Source organism: Wolffia australiana, chromosome 13 (genome assembly GCF_029677425.1).
Source record: "Wolffia australiana isolate 7733 chromosome 13, ASM2967742v1".
NCBI lineage: Eukaryota > Viridiplantae > Streptophyta > Magnoliopsida > Alismatales > Araceae > Wolffia > Wolffia australiana.
This window is the reverse complement of record NC_135847.1, coordinates 4328174-4356026: the sequence shown is the minus strand read 5'-3', so window position 1 is coordinate 4356026 and position 27853 is coordinate 4328174. Positions and strand designations below refer to the sequence as shown.

At 40.2% G+C, this 27853-nt stretch overlaps 1 protein-coding gene across 1 annotated transcript; it reads right to left on the bottom strand.

The window, feature by feature from the left end:
- Positions 1–2651: 2651 nt before the first annotated feature.
- On the bottom strand, positions 2652–9604 carry LOC144711042 (phosphoinositide phosphatase SAC3-like). Its single transcript, XM_078584955.1, has 16 exons — positions 9040–9604; positions 8103–8310; positions 7880–8045; positions 7321–7543; positions 7149–7225; positions 6822–7012; positions 6649–6746; positions 6433–6566; positions 6232–6360; positions 5232–5550; positions 4971–5092; positions 4786–4899; positions 4490–4684; positions 4237–4371; positions 4096–4165; positions 2652–2845 (listed from the first exon to the last, which is right to left on the bottom strand). Exons 1-16 carry the CDS (start codon positions 9145–9147, stop codon positions 2732–2734), a joined length of 2403 nt encoding a protein of 800 aa, XP_078441081.1. The 5' UTR covers positions 9148–9604; the 3' UTR covers positions 2652–2731.
- Between the last annotated feature and the right edge of the window lie 18249 nt (positions 9605–27853).

The window sequence follows — 27853 nt, the reverse complement described above, 5'->3', positions numbered from 1 at the left end:
CAGCGTCGCCACCCTCGCATGATTAATGATTTATAAAAAATTTAAGAGTTTTTTAGAATTTTAACAAATTCTATCAATTATCTTTTGAATTTAACAGTTAATTTTATATTATTTTTTCAATTACCAATGATTTTTTACAATTAATTAAGAATTCTCTGGAATTTTGACCAATGTTATCGATTATCTTGAGAATTTATCAGTTAATTTTATTTTATTTTCTGCATTAGAAACGATTTTTAGAATTAGTTAAGAATTTTCTAGAATTTGACGATTCTATCGATTATCTTTTGAATTGAACGATTGATTTTATATTATTTTTCCCATTACCAATGATTTTTTTACAATTAATTAAGAATTCTCTGGGATTTTAACAAATTTGATCAATTATATTGTGAATTTATTGGTCCATTTTATATTTTTTTTCTGCATTAGAAATGATTTTTTACAATTAATTAATTTTTTTCTAGAATTTGACGAATCCTATCGATTATCTTTTGAATTTAACCATTAATTTTATATTATTTTTCCCATTACAAATTATTTTTTACAATCAATTAAGAATCCTCTAAAATTTTACCAAATTTTGTCGATTATCTTGCGAATTTAACGGTTAATTTTATATTATTTTTGCATTAGAAATGATTTTTACACTTAATTAAAAACTTTCTAGAATTTGATGAATCCTATCGATTAACTTTTGAATTTAACAGTTGATTTTATATTATGTTTCCCATTACAAATTATTTTTTACAATTAATTAAGAATTCTCTAGAATTTTAGCAAATTTATCGATTATCTTGTGAATTTATTGGTTAATTTTATATTATTTTTTGCATTAGAAATGGTTTTTACAATTAATTAAGAATTTTCTAGAATTTGACAAATCCTATAGATTATCTTTTGAATTCAACTGTTAATTTTATATTATGTTTCCCATTACAAATTATTTTTTACAATTAATTAAGAATCCTCTAGAATTTTAACAAATTTTATTGATTATCTTGTGAATTTAACGGTTAATTTTATATTATTTTTTGCATTAGAATGGTTTTTACAATTAATTAAGAATTTTCTAGAATTTGACGAATCCTATCGATTATCTTTTGAATTTATCGGTTAATATTAAATTATTTTTTGAGTTAGAAATGATTTTTAAAATCATTCAATCTTGGTAAAACTTTGATTGTGTTTCAGAAAAATACATCTTCAAGTGTGTGCAGTATGATCGACTAGAAGGATGGGCAAACAACAAGAACGTAGAAAATGCAAACAAACAGTGCCCGTGAATGGTGCACGAACAGGCGAACTGTTTGCACACAGTTGGTGGGATATGTAATAAAAAGGCATTGCGTGGGCCCCAATGATGGCCCCCCCACCTTCGGAAAGCTACGAGCGCCCACGTTCTCATCCCCCCAAGCACAAACAATGCAAGTCTTCAAAGATGATGTTCATTTGCGAAGGAACACAAATGAACCGAACACAAATGTGACCATCATTTTTTACCTGTTTGTTTGTCAACAAACATTTTTCGTTCAGGGATGAACAATGAACTTCCAAGTTCCAATCCCTAAGCGGCTGCCACACACCCGACACATTAACCAATTAGCTCCAAAACTCCTTCAGTGAGCCCTGTCTGCTCATCTCACCAACCCAAGAACCGATCGCTAGGGGTCTACCATCTTCTAAAAGAGTCTCCAATCCTCACAGAATCATTTTTTGAATACGATGATGAAAATTGTCATCATCATTGTCTATTATCATGTTCTTGGTGTTGGATTCTGGTGCCTTGATTGAATGATAGAAAAAATAATTTCCGATGAAACGGAAGCATTGATCAATTCAAAATCGATCTCTAAAACATAATACCTTAAAGGTACCTTATGGGGAATATGTTTCACCCTTGACTTGCTCCCATTGAGATTGCTTTGGAGCTGCTTATGTGCCCAACCTCTAGAAGTATCCACGCGATCAAGTTTCTCTTGCATCTCCACTTCTTCTCCAACTCTTGTTTAAAACCTTGTAAACCTTCTCACCATGAAAACTCTCCTTGGATGAGTGGAGAAGCTAAGAAGAAAAGGGGGGGACAGCCCTGGCCGGTCTGGGTGCCTAAAATGGGTACCTTGTCCCATATTTATATTTTACTTAAGTTTTTTCATAAAGACTATTCAGAAAAATCTATTCACCAATGCCCTATGATCTTATGTATGTGACCCTCTAGGCCCATATATCATTCTAGTTAATAATTTTAGCGACCCAATAACAATTATTAGCCAACCTTATTAATTAACTAATAAATGGAAGCCATGTTCTTATACCTCCTCTGGCAATGTTCTCCTCCCCCCTTACCTCTATTTGCCGATGATCATTCCTATGCTCTCCTCCATCTGAGTTCTTGGCAATGATCTTATGTCATGTTCTCCTCTATCCTCATCTTCCTCGATAAAAAAACTGCTGAATTCTTATCTCATCTCTTACTGGTTCAGCCAAATCGGAACCGGTCTTTGAACTTACCAAGACCATACCTAAGTTTAGATGTAGGTTTAGGTTCTTCCTAAAACTAAAACCAGCATTCCCTAGACGAAAGAGCAGATAAGGAGAACTGTTTGGATATTAATTATTTTCCCTTGATTTCATCATTAGATCACATGGAATTTATTTCATATCTGTAGAAATATATTCACAGGATTGAATAATGTTTGGGAATATAAGAAAGCATATTGTGGACGGAAATTCAACGGAAGAAGGTCTCTCCAAAGGCAACCCAGTGAGCAAAGCTGTCGGTGAACTCTTGGTGTTTGTACATCTTGGCGTCTCCTCCACCTGGTGAAGCCACATCGACTGGTTCCTGAATTAAGAAAAGAAATATGCATGTAAGCAGAGAACCCCTGATCCAGTGTATACGAGAAAATTGATATGCGGTTAATTATAGTCCGTGGATGGAGATAGAAAGATGGCTAGAGAGAGACAGAAACTGCAAGATAGTAATAGCGAGAGAGAGAGAGAGAGAGAGAGAGAGAGAGAGAGAGAGGAAGACATGAGAGAGAGAGAGAGAAAGGGAGTGGGAGATAGTAAGAGACAGGACAAGACATGAAGAGAGAGGGAGAGATAGGAAGAGGGGGAGAGACATGAGGAGGGGAGAGAGGGAGACATGAGGAGGAGAGACAGTTCAGGAGGGAGGAAGAGGAAGAGGGAGAGAGAGATTGAAAGAGAGAGAGACCGGTAGAGAGAGATAGCTCATGAGAGGGAGAGAGCTAAATAGAGAGAGACCATAGAGAGTAAGAGAGAGAAAGAGAGACCGGAAGAGAGTAAGAGAGAAAGAGAGACTGGGAGAGATAATAAGAGAGAGAAACAGAGGCAGGAAGAGATAGTATGAGAGAGAAAGTGACACCGGAAGAGATAGAGAAAGAGAGACTAAAGGAGACAGTAAGAGAGAGTGAAGGGAAGAAAAGAGAGAGAAGGAGAGGACAACAAGAAAGAGAGGGAGATAGGAAAAGAGGAAAGAGAGGACAACAAGAAAGATAAGGAGACAGGAAGAGAGAGGGAAGGAGAGGATGACAAGAGAGAGAAGGAGATAGACAGAGAGAGGGAAAGAGAGGACAACAAGAAAGAGAAAGAGACAGGAAGAGAGAGGGAAGGAGAGGATGACAAGAGAGAGAAGGAAATAGAAAGAGAGGACAACAAGAAAGAGAAGGAGACAGGAAGAGAGAGGGAAGGAGAGGATGACAAGAGAGAGAAGGAGATAGAAAGAGAGAGGGAAAGAGAGGACAACAAGAAAGAGAAGGAGACAGGAAGAGAGAGGGAAGGAGAGGCCAACAAGAGAGAGAAGGAGACAGAAAGAGGGAGGGAAAGAGAGGACAACAAGAAAGAGAAGGAAACAGGAAGAGAGAGGGAAGGAGAGGACAACAAGAGAGAGAAGGAGACAGAAAGAGGGAGGGAAAGAGAGGACGACAAGAGAGTGAAGGAGAGAAATAGGATGACAAGAGAGACAGGGAGGACGACAAGAGAGAGGAGGCAGAGAGAGAGGAAGAGAAATAAATAAATACATGGACGCTGATGAGATATATAGAGAGTCTACGAACATGCATTTGTACTTACCATAAGAACGGTCCGAGGCGTTGTCGGCTGGCTGAAATCTCCGCTCAGATGCCCACCCGCAACCCATGACCTGAAAATATGAAATTTTTTTATTCAACCCATATAATGAAATCTCTCTACTTTATCTTGTCGATACGTTACCTCTGAGAATTTTCCTCAGATGGGATCTCAAATGGGGATACCCAATCTAAGTCCATGAAATTTGACCAGGTCGTTGGGTCAACTCTGTGCTCTACACCGTTGACCTTGCTTCTACAAATAGCTGACGGAGTGTATCTAACAAGCATACGTTCATAAGCATAACAATTATTAAAAAACAATAAGCAGTTCATCAGATCAAATGAGGATAATTGAAACAAAATGGGATGAAAAAGCGAGAGAGAGATGATCTCACCTGCAGTCTGTCGCGTCAGCTTCAACGGGGATCACTGGAACTGAGGCAGAGAGCCGTTTGGCGCTGACATCAGATATCCCAGAAGTCAACGCTGACACAGTCAACGTCTTATTGCCACCGATGGCGGTGCTTGATTCTGTCGAGCAGCCCTCGCAATTAATACTGCCATCCGACAACGATCTCTCGAAGATGGACCTGGTGGAGGGTAAAATTGGATAAAAGTTCAAATTTTGAATATCTGGGCTCGATTACTTATCAAAAATTACTAATTGGTCGCCAGAAAAAGTTTCAATTACCTTAATTTTTCATCAGATAGGACATGGCCGCATCTTCCAAGATCTAATTGGAGATCTGGGTCGATATCCCAAAGGAATGATCTTCCCTGCTGAGGCCTCAGGTGGCCCAGGAACCTGCATCGATGCAAACATCAAGGCTTTGGATAGAAACAATATAAAAACAAGAACTTGAGAAATAAGCCTACACGTTAATGGCATCTTGTTTCTCTGCATCCACATAGGCGTTGCTGTAGTAACGCTGAAGGGTCCTCAATAACTCCTGGGATTGGATCGTCACCTTCCAGTGACCTCTCCACTGACTAAAAATCTACTAAGGACAAAAGGCAGTCAATGTCAGCATATGAACCTAAACTATATAAAAAAACTAAAATTACAATAAAATGAATAGACAAATAAAAATAAAATTAGAAAGGAAAGATGGAAAAAGGGATTAACAGAAAATTGACCTTGTTATGAGCAGCGGAACCGCCATATTGCAGAGCAAGAGTATCGCCCATGGTTTCATAAAGGCTCATAAGAGCATCCGCCAAGGGTGTATCCAGAGGAATTTCTGGCACATCGATGAGGCCGAGCTCATGCAGCTGACACCTAAGCGCAGCCAAGCCATACATGTATTGTGCCACGTTTGTTCTATCTAAGCAGTCTATGCAGTTGGTGCGAAGAACGCCATTTTGGAACTTAACCAAAGGAGCTGAGCTTTCTTCGGCCGGAGAGCAATGGTTTTCATTTTCTTCGCTATTTGATTGACTGAAATCATCATCCCCCCTGCATAATTGCTGCCATCTTAGGTGACAATTAAAACCAACCTTCTGCAGTACGGCTATGGGTACATGAGGATGAAGATTCATGTTACAAAGTCATGAAGATGAGAGTCATATTACGAAGCAAAGAAGAGGATGTCTCATGTTACGATGTCAATGAAGATGAATATTCATGTCATGAAGTGGATCAATATGAAGTCTACTGTAAGGAAATCAATAAAGATAATGATATGTGTTACTATGACAATGAAGATACAACTGCATGTTTCTGATAGAGACCTCGGGTAGAACTCCATCATGGATGTTCTTGGATGGGTAGAGATACAGAAGAAAAATGCTTCCAGGCCTGAACCCACTCCAGAGGATCTCCCAGAGGATTCATCAACTTGTTGTCCATCCTTCCCTCAGGGAAGAATAAATCTATTTCGGAAAAAATTAATATAGAGACAAATGACTAAAATACCTTTGGCAAGCAGTTTTGGATAGTCACAGTAACGTAATAGATAAAGATGCAACTGAATGTCACCAAGTTAATTTTTTTTAAAGAAAATGTTACCAAGTTAATTTTTTTTGAAGAAAATCTTACCAAGTTAATATAGATGAATTTTCATCAAAGTTACCCAAACGCATAATTAATCCAATACTAAAAAGAGTGAAAATGGGTTGAAAAGAGAGGAACACTCACTCAAGGACCGGCCAGGTAGTAGTGTTTCCTGTGATTGAAGATGGATTAGCCTGGCAACAGAAAAAGCCCGTTGACTGCAGGGCACGGTCGGCTACTTGACCCAAAAATCCCAGCACGTTTATAGTTTTTCTGTTTGGAAATTCCAAATTAGAAAGAAAATTTCCCCCAAAATTGTTAAAGCATAAGAAAGTGAGAGAGTACTTTCTGAAGTGTGAATGAAGGTCCCAATGCAAAAACTTCAAACGATTTTCCACTGGCAAATCTTCATTGATGATGTCAATTGCCCGAACAAATTCTGTGCGAAGAACAGATTCTCGAGGTCTTTTCTCAATAGTCTGCATCAAATGGAAAAGTAACACTCATACTTTCTAAGAGTAAAGACAATTAAGATTAAGAACATTAATATATAGATACCACCTTGATCAAATTCAAAATGATTATAGGGTTCCCATATCTATGCGCGAGATTCATAAAGTGGCGCCTAGTGGCTTCATATTTCTGATCCCTCTTGTGCACTGAAATTCAGTAGACGATCAATAAATATATCATATTAAAAACTATATACCTACCCATTCAAAATACATTCTTACGGATAATATCAGGCTTAAGATTGAGCCGAGAAGTTTCCTGCGACCAGAAAAGAGGAATCGATCCTCTGTTCTGCACAATGGAGCTCATCTTAACTGGGCCCTCCAAATGGCATGAGTCGGCAGACACTATCTGCTCTGTCTCTACATCATTGGCCACATTACCACCATCATTGATGCCTCTTTTTAAATACCTATACACAAGAACAAAGAACGAAAAATAACAACTTTTTTAGTAATGGTACAATATTTGGAAGATATTCTTTAAAAAAAACAGTATTCGGAAGATAAAGGTTATCTTTCAAAGTTGAAGGAATCATTAACTTCAACCTTGTTCCTGCGTAATGACGTGAACGTCGTGCAATCAGAGTCAATTTGAAGTCCTTGCCAGATACAGAAAGCTTTGACTGAAAAAGATTAAAAATGATATTAAATGCTGAAAATTTTCTGGGTTGATTAAGCGATAAAAAAAGTAGAGAATGTGAGATAATATTGGACCTACCTGCTGAAAGAAGCCGTAGACAAGGGCAACAGTCCAGAATGAATTTTTGAGATGGCGACTCATTCCACGGACGAGAAATTCATTCCAGACAAACATTGAACTATACACAGGCTTTCCATGATGAGCGTCACAAAAATTCTTCTGTAAACAATGCATGATGGGATACGAGTAGCTGAAGAAGAAGTCTTTGGAGAGGTCCACTGCGCAGAACAGCTTCTTGTATCTATAAAATGTCACCGAGATAGAAAAAGTAATGAAAATAAGAAAAAGCAAAAACAATCCCAGAAGTACACACTCCAGTCCTCAGTAAATAAAAACATAACTAATTAGAATTCAGCACAAAAACAAAGGGCTTTAAATTTTTATTTTTTTTGAAAATTTCCATTGGTAGTATACATCTATAAAAGTTAACCAATATCGTAAAAAAGATAATGAAAAATAATTTAAAAAATAAATTAATTAAAAGCTCAGCTCAAGAAAAGAGAGGGTTTAAAAAGTTTTGATTTATAGTGAAATGTCTTTTGGCAGTACACATCCGCATTGAAAGTGGGCAAAGGACCTGCTCTCATTTCTACAACGGTCCACGTCTAATGAGAGAGAGGAGTTTCCAAGGGAGAAGATCTCGCTCTTGGCAATGGCGTAGACGGTATGGCCACAGATGGCTCCAATCTGCTTCCTCTTGGTGATGAGCAGCATGTAGTAAGGCCCAAAAAACTTGATGAAGCCTGTAATTGTTCTAAATTAGACGAGAAAGAGAGAAAAAGAAAACAATGGCAACATACCCACTATGCCATAGCAGTCTGTGACAAATTTAAGGCCCCCGGTGGATTTATTCCCCTCATTTATTCTGTTTAAAAAGTCTTGGCACTCGCTCTCTGTGTATGAGGACGCATCTTCGAGGATGTTCAGCTCGCAGGGCTCCGTTCTACTAATTTTCAGCACTCGCCATTCCGTCCTCTTCTTCGTATCTCTTCCGATAAGGTAAAACTTCTGCACCCAGATGAAGAAGAAGAAGAAGAAATATAGTTTTTTTCTATCTGGGAATTGATGAAATGGTATTTGATTTAATCAAATAAGAATTCTGATCCCAGATGAAGAAGAAGAAGAAGAAGAAGAGAGCTTTTTCTTCTAAGTGGGTTTTGGCTGAACAGGATTTGACTAAAACAGGTAAAATTTCTGCATCCAGATGAAGAAGCGGAAATGTGCTTTTTTTTCCATCTGGGTATCGATAAAATGGGTAGTGAATAAATCAGAAAAGAAATTCTTGGCCCAGATGATGAAGAAGAAAATTGAGTTTTTTTCTATCTGGCTGTTGATTAAATCAGATACAATTTCTGCACCCGGGAAGAAGAAAAAGAAATGTGCATTTTGCTGTCTGGGTATTGATAACATGGAATCCGGTTCCATCAAATCGTGTTCTGTACCCAGAAGAAGAAAAAGAACAAGAAATGTTTTTTTCCTATCTGGGTATCGATCAAATCAGGATTTGATCAAATCAGATAAAATTTCTGCACCCAGAAGAAAAAGAACAAAAAAAATGTGCTTTTGCCTATCCGGGTATGGATTAAAATGGATTCAATCAAATAAAATTTCCGCACCCAGAAGAACACGAACAAGAAACGTCCTTTTTTTCATCTGGGTGCTGATCAAATCGGGAAAAAACTCGAATCCGACGATAAAGCTATGAACTTGGGAATTGATCGTGCGTGCCCGACTCACCGATCGGGTCTCGTAGAGAGAGAATTCGGGGAGAGAGTCGCCGTGAGAGTCCTTCTCCGCCATGGCGATTAGAGGATCTTCGTTCTTCTCAACGGCCGGTAGCCTCATTGGGCTGCTTCAGGTAGAGCATCTCCAAAAATTCTCCCCTCGAGTTCTCTACCAGCCAATCCTAAACGATCCCGGCCCAGTTCCCGTCAACGGCGCCGCCTTCAAACCCAATTTCTCCGCCTCCATTCGCGGGGCTCGGTGACGGAGTAGCAGATAGAGAGAGAAACAAGGAAAAATCTAGGGAGATGAATTGATCAATAAAGGGTTGGAAGTTTGAAGCGGAGGAAGAAGAGAGGTAGAGAGAGAAAGATGTTGCGGGATGAGGCCTGTGAATCGACGTTGTGGGTAGCCAGAAAGATTGAAGAAAAGCGAGTCCTCGGCCTCCCGCGAGAAACGAGGAAGCCCATCGCCTGATCCAGGCTTTATACACCTAATTCCAGAGAGAGAGAGAGAGAGAGAGAGAGAGAGTGAAAATAATCCATGGACAACCCGTCTACGCAGCTACCCTCGTGTCAGCTCCTCCTCTCCTTCTCTCTCTCTCTCCCCCTCTCTTTCTTTCTCTATTTCTCTCATCATCTCTCTTCATCTTTCTCTCTTTATTTCTCTCTCTAGATCTATCTCTCTCGCTCTCTCTCTCTCTCTCTCTTCATCTATATGTCTCTATCTATCTCGCTCTCTCTATCCCTCCTCCTCTCTGCATCTCTCTCTATCTCTCCTTCTCTCTGCATCTCTCTCTCTATCTCGCTCTCTCTATCTATCCTTCTCTCTTCATCTATCTCACTCTGAGTCTCTCCCATTCTCTCTCTATCTCTCATTCTCACTTCATCTCTCTCCCATTCTCTCTTAATCTCTCCCTCCCATTCTCTCTTCATCTCTCTCTCTCATTCTCCCTTCATTTCTCTCTCCCATTTTATCTTCATCTCTCTCTCCCATTCTCTTCATCTCTCTTCCATGTCCAGTTCATCTCTCTCCCATTCTCACTTCATCTCTCTCTCGTTCTCACTTCATTTATCTCTTCATCTCTCTCTCTCATTCTCCCTTCATTTCTCTCTTTATCTCTCCCTCACTCTCACTTCATTTATCTCTTCATCCCTCTCTCATTCTCACTTCATTTCTCTCTTCATCTCTCTCTCATCCTCTCTTTCATTCCATCTTCATCTCTCTCTTTCTCTCTTCCTCTCTCACTTCCAATCTTCCTCTTTCTCTTTCTCTCTTCATCTCATTCTCTCTTTCATTCCATCATCATCTCTCTTTTTCTCTTCCTCTCTCTTTCTCTCTCTCTTCTATTCTTCCGCTATTTCTCTCTCTCTCTCTCTCTCTCTCTCTCTCTCTCTCTCTCTCTCTCTTCCTCTCTTCCTCTCTTCCTCTCTCTCTCTTTCTCTCTCTCTCTCTCTCTTTCTCTCTTTCTCTCTTCCTCTCTTCCTCTCTTCCTCTCTCTCTCTCTTCCTCTCTTCCTCTCTTCCTCTCTTCCTCTCTCTCTCTTTCTCTCTCTCTCTCTTTCTCTCTTTCTCTCTTCCTCTCTTCCTCTCTTCCTCTCTCTCTCTCTTTCTTTCTTTTATATCTCTCTTTCTCTCTCTCTCTCTCTCTTTCTCTCTTCCTCTCTTCCTCTCTTCCTCTATCTCTCTTTCTTTCTTTTATCTCTCTCTCTTTCGTTTTTTATTCATCTCTGTCTTTCTCTATTTCTCTCATTCTTTCTTCATCTCCTTCTATCTCTATCTATTTATATTTCTTTCTCCCTCTCCCTCTCCCTCTCTTTCTCTCTCACTCTAAGACCATTGGAGATGCCAGTTCATGGGAATATACTTGAAACTTGCCTCAAATTGGCAGGCGAATCACGCAAGCGCAGATCGAGAATACAGACAGAGAGATGGAAACTGACCACAACAACGATCGAATACGCGTTGACTTTGCTTGCACTTGCGTGTATTCATTAACCGCACGCCTCCAATAACCTTTAAAACATGTAAAACTCTTACTTCTACGACGCATCTCTCTCTCTCTCTAGACTCTAGATCCAAAAGCGCAGGTGCCCAATAGACTTTTCCTCCCAGTCCCTGAGATCAATATCATATTGATGTACTATTTGTTCCCCATTTTATCGTTTTGTTAAATAGATGATGATTGATCCGACTTCTCCCTTTGTCCCTAATCTCTCTCCACCAACAATTATATATGTCAACGTCTAATTATTTCATGTGGGGGCAAAAGCTTAACTTAGAACGCTCGTTCTCTCTCTCTCTCTCTCTCTCTATCTCTCTATCTATCTATCTATCTCTATCTCTCTCTCTCAACCTATTGATTCAGTTAAATCCGTTATTAATTTAGTAAACTATATGTTGATTTATTAAACTATATTGGGCCAGTGGAGTCATTAATTAGACTAATACATGGGCCTGGAGGGTCACATGCAAATAATCTTTATAAATAAAAAAATATGTTAAATTTTAGTAAATGTTTTAAAATATACATATTTAAGTTTAAATAGGAGAAAGCCTTGAAAAAATCCATCTTGGAAATAGTTCTTCTAATGCTCATCCTTCTTCTCCCATCTCTTCATGGTGACCTCCCCTCTTGATGCGATCAGAACTTCAGAATGGCGTTGAGAGATCATCAAGAAGACTTATCGAGATTAAGACGAAGATTCAACATGCTGAGGATCACATGTATACATCTAGAGCCTGGACATTTCACAAGCTCAACATGACTAGCTTGAGGAACCAAGAAATCACACACTGATCCATGCAAAGGTGACTCAATCATTAGGATTTCAATTTTTTTAAAACTCCACGTATGAATCATATGTGAATCATGTCAATCAAGATGATAGAACCCAACACATATGTCGTAATTTTTTAATTGTAATTAAATCTACAGGCTCAGACCTACTCTTAGCATTTCTTATGCAGATGTTATTTAAGCTTTTGTCTTCCAAGTATGCTCCTCTTTTCTGCATAGTATATACCATTCTTGAAGATGAATATTTAAAATTATATTATACTCATACCATCAAAGTCACATTTGTATAAAAAAATATGTTTACATATCCTACAAGTGAAAATTCAGGTTGAATAATACATGCTAATTATTTCAATAACTCGAATCATTTCAACATAGGATTTTTGTTTCAAGGTCGTATACCAAAATATATTTCATGATTATATTTTTATTACCTAAAATTAAATTAACCAACTGGTCAAGAATATTATCTAGTAATAATAGTTAATTAACTCAAATATTTATTCGGGCTTGTAAATGGTGAAAATTACCATCATCCATTACTATTTTATTTCATAGGATTTAAATTTTCAGTAATTATAGACTATGACAATCTCATTTATGTACTTTTTGGTGGTTTTAATGTATTGTTCCGACTAACCATTCGGTATGGAAGCATATTTTGGGCCTTAAGATGTATGGTTTTCACATGATTTGATATTCTTCCAACAAAATAGTTGTTCAATTAAGTTTGCATGTATAGGAAAATATCCATTTTTTTGCTTGAATTACTTGTTAAATACTCTTAGTATCATCCCTTGGAAAATCACTTCATTAAAGCCAATCATAAATATTTTATGTTTTCCTTCATACATTTTAACCATATATAATAAATCTAATTATGAATATTGATGGAAATTATTTCATTTATTTTACCTCATAACCTATTGATTTAAAGATCAAGATAAAATACATAAAAAAGAATCAGGTGCAGCAGAATTTGCATCAAGTAGTCAGTTGAGTTAAACATCAATGTCAATGGGGAAACTTTTTTAAATTTAATACTACTAGAAAGGAATACTTCATATTTTATATCTTAATGATGATGCATTCGAAAAAAATATATTTAAAATGTAATGAAAGTGTCAAGTCAATAATTAATAAATATAGTTGACCATGACCAGAAGTTGAACTCTTTGACGAAGAAAGACCATTTTCCTCTTCCTTTTATTGATCATATTCTTAAACATTTGGCAGTAAAATCATGTTTTTTTTTCCTTTTTAGATGGTTATTTAGGTTAAAATCAGATTTCTATATCCCTAGGTGACCAAGAGAAGATCACCTTTACATGCCCGTTTGGGATTTATGCATTCATATGGATGCCATTTGGGCTATGTAATGTCGCAGAAACTTTCTAGAGATGCATGAAATTTGAGCTTATAAGAAAAAGCATGGTGGTGTTTATGTATGACTTCTCAGCCTTTGGCATGAGCTTTGATGAGTGTCTATCCAGATTATCTAAGTTCATAGCCATTTTCTTAGAAAAAACAATTAGTTCTCGACCAGGAAAAATCTCACTTCATGGCTGAACAGGGGGTTGTATTGGGTCATGGTTTCTCGTCAAGAAGACCTAAAGACAAAAAAATCAAAGATAGAAGTGATTCAAAAAAGCTTAAAAGACATTTGATCTTTTTGAGTCGTGTTGGGTTTTATCATGGATTCTTCAAATATTTCTCAAGAATTTCCAAACCTTTGACATCATTGTTAGCAAAAGATGCAGATTTTTAGTAGGAATAGTTGCAAAGATAGGTTTTCAAGTCTTGAAGAAAGCTCTTATTGAGGCCCCCATCCTCCAAGATCCCAATTGGGACATGGCATTTCAAATCATGTCTGCTGCTTCAAATTATGTAGTAGGAGCAGATCTAGGTCAATGAATTGACAAGAAGCAGGCGGTTATCTATTACACTAGCAAGACCCTCAATGGCATGAAAAAGAAATGCACCGCCACATATAAATAATTAATTGATAATGTGTTTGCATTGGAGAAATTCAAGACTTGTTAGTTAAATAATAAGGCAATCATATACAGTGATCATGCAGCTTTACGATATATTTTCTCCAAAAAAGATGCAAGACCCATTCTGATCCAATGGGTACTCATTTCACAGGAGTTCTATTTGGAGATGAAAGATAGAAAAGGAAGTCAGAACTCAGTTCCAGATCACTTTTATAGAATGATGGTCGAATCTGAAGGGGATATAGCCTAAGAATTTCCTGATGAAAATTTGCTTATTATTGAACAAAAGGAAGCCCCATGGTATGCTCATGTTTAGAGGCATTAGTGAACTCTTCCAGTTTTGTGGAGAAGGAAAAAGAACTTGTTTAGTGGCATTAGATTCCTCAACTGAGATGACCCAAAACTATACCAACTTGGACTCAACCATGTACGATGACAATGTCTCCCAAAGAGTGAGCAAACACATTTTAAGCACGTGTCATTCACTCTCATGGGGGGGGGGGGCATTTTGCTGCACAAAAGATTGAAGAGAAGGTTCTAAAATGTGGATTCTATTGGCCCACACTCTTCAAATATTCTCAACGCTTTTACAAGATGTGTTTAAAATGTCAAGCATACGCAAAGATCTCAAAGAGGGACAAGATGCTGCTAACCCCATATTAGAAGTTGAGATCTTTGATGTATGTGGAGTTGATCTTATGGGCCCATTTCCTCTATCATTTGGAAACGATTATATTAAGGTCAGAGCCAATTCTGTTTCTAAGTGTGTTGAAGCTATCTATTAAAGCACTTGTGAAATTTTTTTCTGAAAACATTCTGAATAGATTTTGTTGCCCATGAGTTATTATCAGTGATGGTGGCTCCTATTTCACCAATCAACATGTCAGAGTTCTCTTGAAGAAATACAGCGTACATCACATTGCTACAATGCCATATCACCCACAAGCTAATGGGCAAGTGGAAAATTTTACAAAAAAGTTGTAAAGCCTGATGGTATGGATTGATCATTAAAGTTAATGGATCACTATGGTCATATTAGACAGCTTATAAGACCCCTTTGCGAAAGTCATCTTTTTTGTTGATTTATGGTAAGGCTTGCCATTTACCTGTGGAGCTGGAACATAACGCATATTGGTTAATTAAGCAATTCAACATGGACTTTGGGGTTTCAGGGAAGAAATACCTTATTCAACTTCATGAACTTAAGTAAATCAGAGATGAGTCATAGAAGAGGGCCAAAAGTTACACAGAGAAAATCAAGAATTATCATGATAAGTTTTTATCAAGAAACACTTTTACAGTAAATGATTGAGTTTGGCTCTTTAACTCATGCCTCAAACTATTCCCAGGAAAACTTAGATCTTGATGGAATGGAAAATACATGATATATGCATTGTGTGGATCTAGAGAAGTACTGATAGAAGATCCCAAAACAGCGAAAAGTTCCAAAATAAATGGGCAAAGATTGAAGCCATATGTGGAAGGATACATGTTGGCAGCCAAAGAGTTAAGTGAAATACATCCTTCAAATATAGAGTTAGCCCCAAATGGGGGAAAATGATTTGAGTAGGAATTATTTTTTAATAAATTTAAGTTTAGCTCAAATAAATTAAATATGGTTATAATTTCTCTTCGATTAAATTGATGAGCTGAGTCCCAGGGTTTTATCACTAGTCGTTGACCACACTGACCATGGAGAAGCCAAGATCATCTTCCCATCAAGGAGCATAACATGTCTGCTTCTACTTATCCCCATTATCAATTCACATGAATATTTTTATGAGGTTAATTGGTATACAGGGTAGATGACCTAATTCCACTCATTATGCACTAAAGTATCATATCGCCATATATGAGGCATACACCCAATTATGTGCACCATCATTTCCTAGACCCCCCAAGCAAATCACTTATTAGATGTCAAGTGACTAAGAGATCTAGATTCTCCAGAATAGTGTGGTGGACCACCTGAGAAGAAAGAGGGATGAAGCTGGAAATCTATCACCTCCATCATGATTAAAAATTATTGGTGTATTATTTGAAAGTAGATGATGAGTCTATGTGATTCACTGTAGCATTTGGTTATGAACATGACCAATGTACCTTTTAGTCTTGAGTTGGCAGTAAATCTCTCGTACCATGCCCTAGCTACACACATGTATATATATTTAGATTCATCATGAAAACTGACGCCCAAACACATAAAAATTTATGAAAGCTTGTAAAACAAAAGATGCAATAAGTAGTAAAAAGGAGCAAGGGCCAGAGAAAAAAATGATTCATATGCCTTATGTTTTCAACCCCAAAAAATCAAATTCAAAGGAAAATATGAAGGGTAAAAAGAGAAAAAGAAAAAAGAGCAGTGAGTTTATACATTCACATCTTTTCGAATAGAGTGGGCAATAGTATGCATGCTTAGCTGGACAGTGGGATCAATAGGCATTGGATATTAACAAAATAAAGGAGAGAAATTATAAATTTTGTTGGTGTGAAGGAAAGCTTGTAGAAGACTCAACTCTTAAGTATCCCAATTGACTCAAGGTATTGTGAGAAAACCCTTCAGCATATCCCTCAGTTCTAAGGAAACTAACCCACTTAATGGAGAATTGGAATCGTGGTCACCGAGCACCATTATGAGAAAATTGATAACTTGGTTATACATCATTTATAAGGTATTAGCAATGTTTAAGTGGGGCAGTATTTGATGAACCCAAAATGAGGCTTGAAAAATTACACATCTTAAAGCCATGTTTGCATCATTTTATTGAAATTACTTTCATTTTGATATGAATTCTCATTTCACTTATTTTTTTTCATTTTTTTAAAACAATATTATTTTAATATATTTTACACGCCGATAAATTCTCATTTAAAATATGGTTAAGGAATATTACTTTTAATAGATTTAATTTTGTCGCAAAGGTTATTAGTCATTTGTAGGGCTGAAATTAAACAAAAAAAAGAGAAAAAAATGATGTTTAGAGTAACCAAATGCCTTTGTCAGCAGCACTCAAGCCACACATAGGTGGGTGAATGCAGGAGCGTTCAACCCACCCCCCAGCCCGTGGAAGCTGGCAGGAGTCCAAGGAGCTATGCAAGTGCCACTGCATAGGCACTAGCGTAAGAGTCCAAGGAGCCCACATCGAGCCCCACAGAGCCCACAAGGAGCTAGCATTGGCCCACTAGTAGAGCCCACAAAAGATATCATGGCCTGCACATGCGGGCGAGAGGGAAAGTATCTAATTTATTTAGTCCCTATCTTCATGCAGAATTCATATAGTTATCTCTATGAAACGGTCAACATGGGATAACTTCTAACCCATTTATTTCAGCCTCATGCAAGACAAGATGGTGGAAAGAGAAAATGGGTTAGAACGCGAGACTATCTTCTTGAATGAGTGGAAAAAAGCTCAAAATGAAGAAAGGGGTGGGTGGGGGGGCACCCAGCTCTAGCTGGCCTTGGTGCCTAAAATAGGTTCTCCTTTCCCTATTTATGTTTAACTTAATGTTTTTCTCAAAAAACCCGTCAAGTAAAATATATTCACCAATGCCTCTATGATCTTATGTGTTTGACCCTCTAGGCCCATCTATTTTTCTAGTTAATAACTTTAGTGGCCCAATAACAATTATTGGTCAACCTTATTAATTAACTATATCAACATATAGCTTAATTAACTAAGGATCATTTTAATCTAATAGACATGTTAAGTTTCCTGCCTATGGGATGCCAAGATACACCTCGGGCTCTAGAAGATACCGAGTTGTATTTTATCTCTCTAATGGAACCTTTACCGTCATCAGTTACTGTATATGTATAATCCATCATCCGTGCGAGACTCTAGAATAACTTAGGATAGGGTTGATCATCAAGCGCTAGTCTATCATTTGATTAGTACTTATATGTAACGGGAATCATTAGAGAACGCCTTCTCCAATATCCTCACTACCCTGGGCAGGAATTTTCTGCATCGTCTTCCTTAAGTCAATCTCCTCTTATACTAAGGGCGGATGATCCCGTCTTGACCACTCAATTATCTCTCCGAGCTTCTTTCTACATACGAGCTACAACTTGTTTGAATCTAATGATTAGATGCTCGTAAGTCATAGTCAAAATGTAGTCATCCATCCACGAGATGTCCTTAGTGTCTCAGGTCAATGGATCACTTATACAACCATGACATGAATCAACCTGATTGATGCTTAGGTATAATACCACTCAGGGATTCATAAGGATCAATTCGGTGAACTCTCTCCAAAGAGAACCCACTATTTGTCCTTAGCGTTGCCATACTAATAGTCACACGATCAACTATACTTATCATATAAGTGATGGAATTATATGTAGTCAACAAGCCAATCACACATTCCATATCTCGTTCCATGTTCATTGATAGAACATATTCATTATAGTGCACGTGTGATGCTTATAACAAAGTCCATGAATACATGATCGGACTTAGTGAACTATGATGAGATCGTAATACGGAGATCACTAGTCTTTAAGCATGTGTTCTAAATATTCCTATTCGAAGGATACGCAATAAGGACATCAAAGTATCATAATCAAATATCAATATCTAGCCTCACTCATATGATGAGTATGGCCCATCTCGTAGCCATTAGTGTGGAGACACTAATGATAGATAGTGGGTGCTCTTTAGTGGAAAGAGTTCACTGAATTGATCCGTACAAATCCCTGAATGGTATTATACCGAACTGTCAATCAGGTTGATTCACGTTACAATTGTATAAGTGGTCCTTTGATTTGAGACACTAAAGAAGTATTGTGGATGGACAGTTCTACTTTAACCATGACCTATGTGTCCCTATTCATGAGATTCTAAATAGTCTTAGTTTGGGTGCATCAAGAAGTTCACATTGAGTGGTCAAGATATGATCGACCACCCTCGATACAAGAGGTGACAACTCAAGGAAGACAATGCGATGAAGTCCTTGGCTAAGACAGTAAAATATCATAGAAGAGTCCTTGGACATTTGACCATACCCTAAGTTGTCTTGGGAGCGTCAAGTGGATGAGGAATTATACATACACGATAACCGATGATGAACATGTTCCATGATTGAATCGATACACACTCCTTCGTATCTTCTAGAGCATGAGGTGTAGCTTGTCATCTGATGTGTTGGAGACTCAACCTTTCAATTAGGTTAAATCAACTTGATTTTAATTAATATATACGATGATACATTTAATTACTTTGGAAGGCCAATAAAGGTTATTGTGTTGCTGGAGTCATTAACTAGATTAATACATAGGCCTAGAGGGTCACACGTAAATGATCTTTTAGACATCAAAAGATATACTTAGGTTTGGGGGGGTTTTGTGAAAAATACCCACTTAATATAAATAAGGGAAGGCCCTAAAGGAAATTCACCCAGGCCAGAATTTTTCAGGGCCCTTCCCCATTTTCTCCCCTCTCCCCACATCTCCTCTCCCCTACTGATGTATCGGGATGACATAATGACGATGAAGGAGATGGAACGGGGCTCGTCAACGAGAAGGAGGAGATTTCATCTGCCGAGGACCACGTGCATACGTCTAGAGGTTGCACACTTGAGAAACTTGACTTGTCTCTCTCCAAGATCCAAGAAATCACAGATGCGATCCATGCTCAAATTGTTCATTTAATGATTTTCATGATGTCGTTACGATTTTGCTAAAGTCTTAAGTTGTGGATCATTATGATTTCTTCATCCAGATCTAGGCCTCTAGAACCCAACAATAAGTAGGATTAGTTAGTGTCTATCCATATAATCTGATGTCCATTTCCAGTATCCATCAAATAAGAATATTTAGAATACATGTTTAAACACTAGTGATTACTGTATTATGATCTCATCATTATTCACTAGGTCATTGCACGTATTATAATCATCACATTATAATAGTAATAAACGTAATATTGTATTCAATGAATGTAAATAAACATGGTGGTGTGATTGTCTTGACGACCACATAATATCCATCAATTTCTTCTCTCTCCTTCTAATCTCTAGAGTCACTCTCTCACATGCTCCTCCCATTTCTTCCCTCCCCCACTCTTTTTAGAGTCTATCACATGCTCCCCCCATTTCTTCCCTCTCCCTGTTTCTCTAGAGTGTCTCTCTAGCGCTCCCCCTCCCAGGATCCCATCCATCTCGACCCTCTCCTTACCTCTCTAGTATCTCTCTCTCACTCCTCTCAAGTTCTGACCTAGGCTCGTTGAATAAATGACCGATGAAGTTTTTTGATGGGCAAAACAAGATTGAACAGACTTCCATTCAATCATCTGGCCAAAACATTTCAGTAAGTCAGTTTTGTCATCCATTTAGTTTCATTATCATCAAAACCCCATCATCAGTCATGTTCCGTCATTTGTCTGTTACGAAAAATGGAACTGATGATGGACGGATGGATGGTGAAGTAGACTAAAAATGCATAGAGAGGCAGAGGGAGAAATCGAGAGAGAGAGAAAGAGAGAGAGGCAAAGAGTAAGAGAAATTGAGAGAGAGAGAGAGAGGCAAAGAGTAGGAGAAATTGAGAGAGAGATATAGGCAAAGAGTAGGAGAAATCGAGAGAGAGAGAGAGAGAGAGGGAGAGAGAGGCAAAGAATAGGAGAAATCGAGAGAGAGAGAAAGACGGAGAAAGGGACAGAGAGAGAGAGATGAGGTCTTATGACAATTTTGTTGCCGTCAAATAATACAAACATTAGACAACACCTCAAGCATTGTGGCAGGGACGAGGTGCACATCCACAACCAGCTCCTCGATGATTTTGGCGTTGTTGGCAAGGATCATGGCAGTGCCACCTGGGGGCTTGATGACGGTGCCTTTCTCGAATGCAGGCGATGGAGCCAGAGACAACTAGAGAGACACACTGTTGTAAGCAGCACTATTGCCAAGGATGGAGTTGGTGGAAAAATCTCAATCGATGGATGAAGCACCGATGGGACATCTCTGTCGTCATTCCCCATCATCAGCTGTTGTTGTTCCTTATCGCTGGTGGTGGTTGTCCTCATCATCAGCAGTTGTCATCCCCGTCATCAGAGATCATTGTTTCCTTTCATCGGCTGCCTACCTTCCCGTTCTTGGTGCTCATCATCCCCATAATTGTCCCTATCCTTGATGGTTGTCCCCATCTTCGCAGCATGGTTCAGCATCCGTCCCACTATCATCATCCAATATCGGGATTCTCTCTCTCTCTCATTCTCCCCCTCCCAGTCTCCCCCCCACCCTCTCTCTCTTGAGACTCTCTCTCCTCTCTCTCATTCTCCCCTTCCCATGCTCCCTCCCATTTCTTCCCTCTCCCTCTCTCTTTCTTGAGACTCTCTCTCCTCTCTCTCATTCTCCCCCTCCCAGGCTCCCTCCCACCCTCTCTCTCTTGAGACTCTCTCTCCTCTCTCTCATTCTCCCCCTCCCAGGCTCCCTCCCACCCTCTCTCTCTTGAGACTCTCTCTCCTCTCTCTCATTCTCCCCTTCCCAGGCTCCCTCCCATTTCTTCCCTCTCCCTCTCTCTCTCTCTAGGGTCTTGATAAGCTCAATTTTAGGTGGTTTTTTACTGGTTATTTAGCAGTTAAATCGTGTGAGGATTGGGCTTATGCAACAAAATTGATAACCTCACTACTTAGGGCAAGTAAGGGTCGAACCTCAGAGAGCAAGGAAAACAGCAGTATTTCTTTTCCAGTTACTGTAGTTTATCGGCTTGAGATCTTCAGTTTTAATAATCAACAGAAATAATCTTCAGTAAAAATCCAATTAGTTTCGTTGGAGTGGATGGTAACAATAGCCTCTCAACAGAATAGGAATTTCTTTCTCAAGGTAGTTCACATAAATTGACTATTTACTAATGACAGGCTTTCTCACAGGTTTACGCTGGTGGAAGAAGAAAAAGGGCAAACACCTGGCACTCTTGCGCTCGGTTGCACCCTGCACGGCGTCCGCTGCACGCGGCCAAGGCCTGTGCGCGGCAGCAGTTGCGCGCTGGTTCTGCCTGCGCGCGGCCTTGAGGCTGCGCGCGAGGCGCTTCCTGTGCGCGGGGTTTACCCTGCGCGCGGCCTTGAGGCTGCACGCGAGGCACTTCCTGTGCGCGGGGTTTACCCTGTGCGCGGGGTTTCCTGCGCGCGGCCTTGAGGCTGCGCGCGAGGTTTCCTGCGGGCAGGGAAGGGCACTTGGCCTGGGTGATCCTGGCCTTGCTGCACACAAACTCTACAGGGCGTGGCTCTACTGAACACAACTGGGTTGTGTTCTGCTTCAGCTGAGCTCGACCTTGGGGAGGTTTGTGCGGAGTAGCAACTAATGGAGTATATCAGGAGTTGATGAAATCAAACGCAATGGAAGTAAAAGATGGAGATTTCTAAAAATGAAAATTTCAGATTGATTGAAACACAAACAACCTCAGTTGAAGAATGCTGAAAGATCATGAGGAATGCTTCCAACTCAACTTGGATTGTCTAATGGCTCATCAGCTATTGGAGGGTCTGCAGAACACCTTCTTCTCCAAGCCCTAGTCTCCTTAGAGAAGAATTCTGGACAACCTACAATGAACTCTTAAGAGAGTATTTATAGGTTTCTCTTAAAACATGCCCCGGGGGCATTTTTGGAATTTTCTTCTTCCTGATTTCTTGCCAGCTCCCCCTGATCCATTTCGTCTTCCTTTGGCTGCCTTAATCTATTTCTGAACTCATTAATCAAAATTGTCAGATATAATCCACTTGATTCAAAGAATCAAGTGGGGTTAGTAAATTTATAAAACAATGCATATGGATGGCAACCAACATGAATTAGATGGATACAATTGATGCTTTTATGCTCAAAAAGTCTAAACATTTAATGACGTATTGATAGTCATCAGGTCTCTCTCTCTCATATTCTCCCCCTCCCAGGCTCCCTCCCATTTCTTCCCTTTCCCTCTCTCTCTCTAGGGTCTCTCTCTCTAGAGTCTAGACTCTCCCCCCACATAGGGTTTGACGGTCCCGGTCCGGTCCGGTTTTCTGGCATAGACCAAATCCGTACCTGAAGTTCGGTCCGGTTCCGGTCCGGTATGGGGGGTGGCGGAGGCATTGTGCGCGTGGAGCAGCGGCGATGAGCGCTTGGGGAGGGGGATGGTTAGTGCGTGGGACACAGTGTGCGGTCGTCCGGACGGGACGCGGCCCCGGCCCCGGCCCCGCGGAGGGCTGGGACGCGTGACGGGACGCGGTCCCGGCCCCGGCCCTGGGGGCTCACGGCCCCGGATGACACAACCCCGGCCCCGGCCCCGGCGGTGAAGGGGGGACGTTGGACGGGACGCCGTTCCGGCCCAGGGGTCGCTTCCCTGGTCAGTCGACCGCACCCCAGACTCTGGGGCCCAGAGTTCTCAATTTCTCATTCATTTATACTTTTTTTGAATTTTTACTTGAGAAAATAGATAATTCTCTTCCCCTCCTCTTCTTCCTCTTCTCCTTCTTCCTCTTCTTCTCCTCCCTTTTCTTCTTCTTCCAAATTTCTCTTCTTCTCCTCTTCTTATTCTTCCTCTTCCACTACCTAAATTCCAGAAAAGACCACATTCAAAGTTCAAACACAAAAATAACACATTCTTCTTCTTCCTCCTCTTCTCCTCCCTTTTCTTCTTCTTCCCCCTCTTCCTCTTCCAAATTTCTCTTCTTCTCCTCTTTATCCTCCTCTTCTTATTCTTCCTCTTCCTCTTCCTCTTCCACTACCTAAATTCCAGAAAAGACCACATTCAAAGTTCAAACACGAAAATATCACATTCCAGCAAAGTGCCTTGCCTGCTTATATTCTCAAATGGAGAAAGAAACGAATCCATTGCACATGTATGTCTTTAGTGTAATAACTGCAATAGTTCTATAAAAGAAAAACAAGACAATTAACTACCAAATGGAGAACTGTTGACGGGAGCAAACACGTCATCCGACATGCGCTTCAAGACTTAGTTTTCTCTCTTGTTGTCCTAAAAATTGTTAAAAGAAGAATGATTATTTAGTGTATGAAAAAATGAAGAGTTTAAGAGAAGTACGTACATTAGTCACCATTCTCCGTCAACGTAGCCATGCCCGCCACTTTCTTCGTGTGGAAGGGGGAGAGGGATCTTGTACTCCGCATTAATCCAACTCCTTGTGGCCATCAAAACCTCAAGACTTAAGTCCTCCATACGTGATCTTTTACTTGTTACAATATCTCGGCCACTGGAGAACAAGCGTTCGGCCGGAGCACTTGTGGCCGAGATTGACAACACATCCTGAGCCACTTTGCACAAATTTGGGAACAAAAATGCTCCTGCATTCTTCCACCAAATTAATGCATCATCATTGCAAAGTGGCTCCGCTAAGAACTTGTCCAACTCATTACCCGGACATGTCATTGATGTATTTGATGCACTTGGTAGCAAACGTTGTTTATATTTCGCCAAGAACGGGGGATCTTTATGACCCACATTCTGCTCCTCATCATTTTGTTGTCCCCCATTCGTTGTCGCCTCCACTATTTCTTCTTTAAGAAGCCCTAAGATGAATGTTCTCACCTCTTCGTAGACTTCTTGCCTGAGAGCACTCTGCTTCACTCAAGGATCAAGCAACGAGTCAGCGCCAAAATCATATTGCCCCTCAAAGTTTCCACATATTCAACAAGCTTTCCTTGGATTGCAGTGCATGCATTCGAGATGGCCAACAATTCTGTTGATGGTAGGAAAGTGCTGACATTAAAGTACTAAGCATGATCGAGTTTTTCCATCACTTCATACATGTGTTCCAACAATGCGTCCATAGTGGTATAGACGTCCGATGCTGAAATTCGTTTTGAAGCGCTGAGCATTTGTGTTGCATCTTGTAACGGCTCTAATATATAACATAAATCTTTCACTATTGTCCAATCTTGTGCAGACAAAGAGTAATTCTTCTTTGAAGTTGATACCAAGCAGCAAGCAGCGTCATCCAAAATGGTCCTCTTTGCATAAGCGCTCTTAAGCATTGCAAATGTAGAATTCCAACGGATCGCACAGTCAAGTGGTATCTTATTCGCGTCTGGCGCACCGTGCCTCTTGCATAGATCAACATATTTGGCGTATCGTCTGGTGGACCCACGAAGTGCTGATATCAATGCTCGAACACGAACAACTATGTTTCCCACGGTAGTCGATGTTTGACCATGCGGTATTTCCAACGAAGACAAATCTGGAAAAGTGATATTAAGTGCCTTCAAACCTGCTTGGACTGCTAGGTTCAAAATATGGGCAGCACACGGAACTTGTCTTTGAGGTGAAAAACCAATGTTTGTACCCTCTAACTTCCTCGCTAAATGAACCATCATGGTCCCGTTGTTTGATGCATTGTCGGTGGTTATGGATGATACCTTACCCAACAAGTTCCATTCATCAAGCACTGTATATAACACTTCACTCATCGCCTCTCCCGTGTGTGGGCCCACAAGCTCTCGAACAGCAAGCACGCCGTCACACAAACACCACTCGGCATTTATCTAATGCACAGTAACGCCAAGAACCGGGATACCATTGGGAGATGTCCAAGCATCGACAGTCAAGGAAACACGCCGCATATCATCGAAACGCTGCTTCAACTTCTCTTTCATGGTTGAAAAATTTTTGACAGTTTCTTTCCGCACACCCTTTGCTCCTGGAAGAACAAGGTCTCCTTGGTAGACGTGTTGTATTATTTCTCTGAATGTAGGGTGCTCCACACTTCTAAATGAATGATCGGTCGCCGCAACATGACGTGCAATTAGTGTTTTTAAAATGTCCAATGAAAAACCTGTGTAATATTGTTTTGTCGATGATGACTTGCCGGCATATGACAGCATAGAAAGTTGTTTTTCTCGTATCCCTTTCAAATCATTGTGTATCTGCTTGTGGAGGCGATTACAATGGCGCCAAAAGACATTCGTGCTGTTATCCTTGTTCCTTGTTAATATAACTTCTCTTACTGGATTCACCGAAGCACACAAGTTGCACTTGTATTTTTTTCCCTCCAAATGAGTAAAATACTGCAGAATCTTTGACTTCTGCCCACCTAATTTTTTGGCTGATGATTCATCCACCGGTGACTCAGGACGAGGGCTACATTCAGTCGATGATGTTGCCTCCCCACTGTCATCATCGACTAATAAATTCTCATGCATCTCTTCGACGGAATCCATACTGCAACTGATTTCAATATTAGATTTGTCAACCTTTTTTCCAACTTGCGAGGTTGACATTCAATCCCACGATAATTTGACTCGCTACTTTACATTCAAAATTACAAATACGACAAAACATTCAAAATTACAAAAAGAATATTGCAATCAAAAGACTCTTATGAGGAATTTGATCGGAAGATTTAGATCGGAAGAGGGAATAAGAAGAGGAAGAGGGAAGAAGAGAGAAGAAGAAGACGGAAGAAGAGGAAGAGGAAGAGGAAGAGGAAGAGGGAGAGGGAAGAAGAAGAGGAAGAGGGAAGAGGGAAGAAGAAGAGGAAGAGGGAAGAAGAAGAGGAAGAGGGAAGAAGAGAGAAGAAGAAGAGGGAAGAAGAGGAAGAGGAAGAGGAAGAGGAAGAGGGAGAGGGAAGAAGAAGAGGAAGAGGGAAGAAGAAGAGGAAGAGGGAATAAGAGAGAAGAAGAAGAGGGAAGAAGAGGAAGAGGAAGAGGAAGAGGAAGAGGAAGAAGAGGAAGAGGGAAAAGGGAAGAAGAAGAGGAAGAGGGAAGAAGAAGAGGGAGAGGGAAAAAGAAAGAAGAAGAAGAGAGAAGAAGAGGAAGAGGAAGAGGAAGAGGAAGAGGGAGAGGGAAGAAGAAGAGGAAGAGGGAAGAGGGAAGAGGAAGAAGGAGAGGGAAGAAGAAGAGGGAAGAAGAGGAAGAGGAAGAGGAAGAGGAAGAGGGAGAGAGAAGAAGAAGAGGGAAGAAGAGGAAGAGGAAGAGGAGAGGGAAGAAGAAGAGGAAGAGGAGGAGGGAAGAAGAAGAGGAAGAGGAAGAAGAAGAGGAAGAGGGAAAAAGAAGAGGAAGAGGGAAGAAGAGAGAAGAAGAAGAGGGAAGAAGAGGAAGAGGAAAAGGAAGAGGAAGAGGGAGAGGGAAGAAGAAGAGAAGAAGAAGAGGGAAGAAGAGGAAGAGGAAAAGGAAGAGGAAGAGGGAGAGGGAAGAAGAAGAGGAAGAGGGAAGAGGGAAGAGGGAAGAGGGAGAGGGAAGAGGAAGAGGAAGAGGAAGAGGGAAGAGGGAAGAGGGAAGAGGGAGAGGGAAGAGGAAGAGGAAGAGGGAAGAAGAAGAGGAAGAGGGAAGAAGAAGAGGAAGAGGGAAGAAGAGGAAGAAGAAGAGGAAGAGGAAAGAAGAAGAGGAAGAGTATTGCAATCAAATTTGACATTCAATCCCACAATAATTTGACTCACTACTTTACATTCAAAATTACAGATAAGACAAAACATTCAAAATTACAAAAAAAATATTGCAATCAAATTTGACATTCAATCCCACAATAATTTGACTCACTACTTTACATTCAAAATTACAGATAAGACAAAACATTCAAAATTACAATAAGAATATTGCAATCAAAAGATTCTTAAGAGGAATTTGATCGGAAGATTTAGATCGGAAGAGGAAGAGGGAAGAGGGAAGAAGAAGAGGAAGAGGGAAGAAGAGGAAGAGGGAGAGGGAAGAAGAAGAGGAAGAGGGAAAAAGAAGAGGAAGAGGGAAGAAGAGGAAGAAGAAGAGGAAGAAGAAGAAGAAGAAGAAGATAATGAAACTTGATTTTTACCTGATCAACTAAGAGCTGGGTAGTGCACTCCGCTGTCTGCAGGGGGGAACCCAGTCTGGACTCTGGACGGTAGCCTGTGGACTGTGGTCTGAAGGGGGGGCCGCGAGTTCTGCAGAGTTGTCGGAAACTCCCTTCTAGGGCTTCTATATTATAAAGGGCCGCGTCACCGCGTCCCGTCCACAGGGCAGGACGCGAGACGGAGTCGCCGGGGGCTGCCGGTCCCAGGGGCCGCGCGCTCCTGGACGTGCGCCGGGAGGGCGGCCCCAGGCGGGTGACGACCGCACACTAGTGGGACAGGGTCTGG

What these genes read in the sequence shown, in the direction of transcription:
- LOC144711042 (XM_078584955.1), bottom strand. Translation starts at nt 9,147, where the DNA reads ATGAGGCTACCGGCCGTTGAGAAGAACGAAGATCCTCTAATCGCCATG. An exon ending in GTTCCGCTGCTCATAACAAG is followed by an intron (nt 5,093 to 5,231) that starts GTCAATTTTCTG and finishes TGTCCTTAGTAG; the next exon opens with ATTTTTAGTCAGTGGAGAGG. An exon ending in TCTGAGGAAAATTCTCAGAG is followed by an intron (nt 4,166 to 4,236) that starts GTAACGTATCGA and finishes TCATATTTTCAG; the next exon opens with GTCATGGGTTGCGGGTGGGC.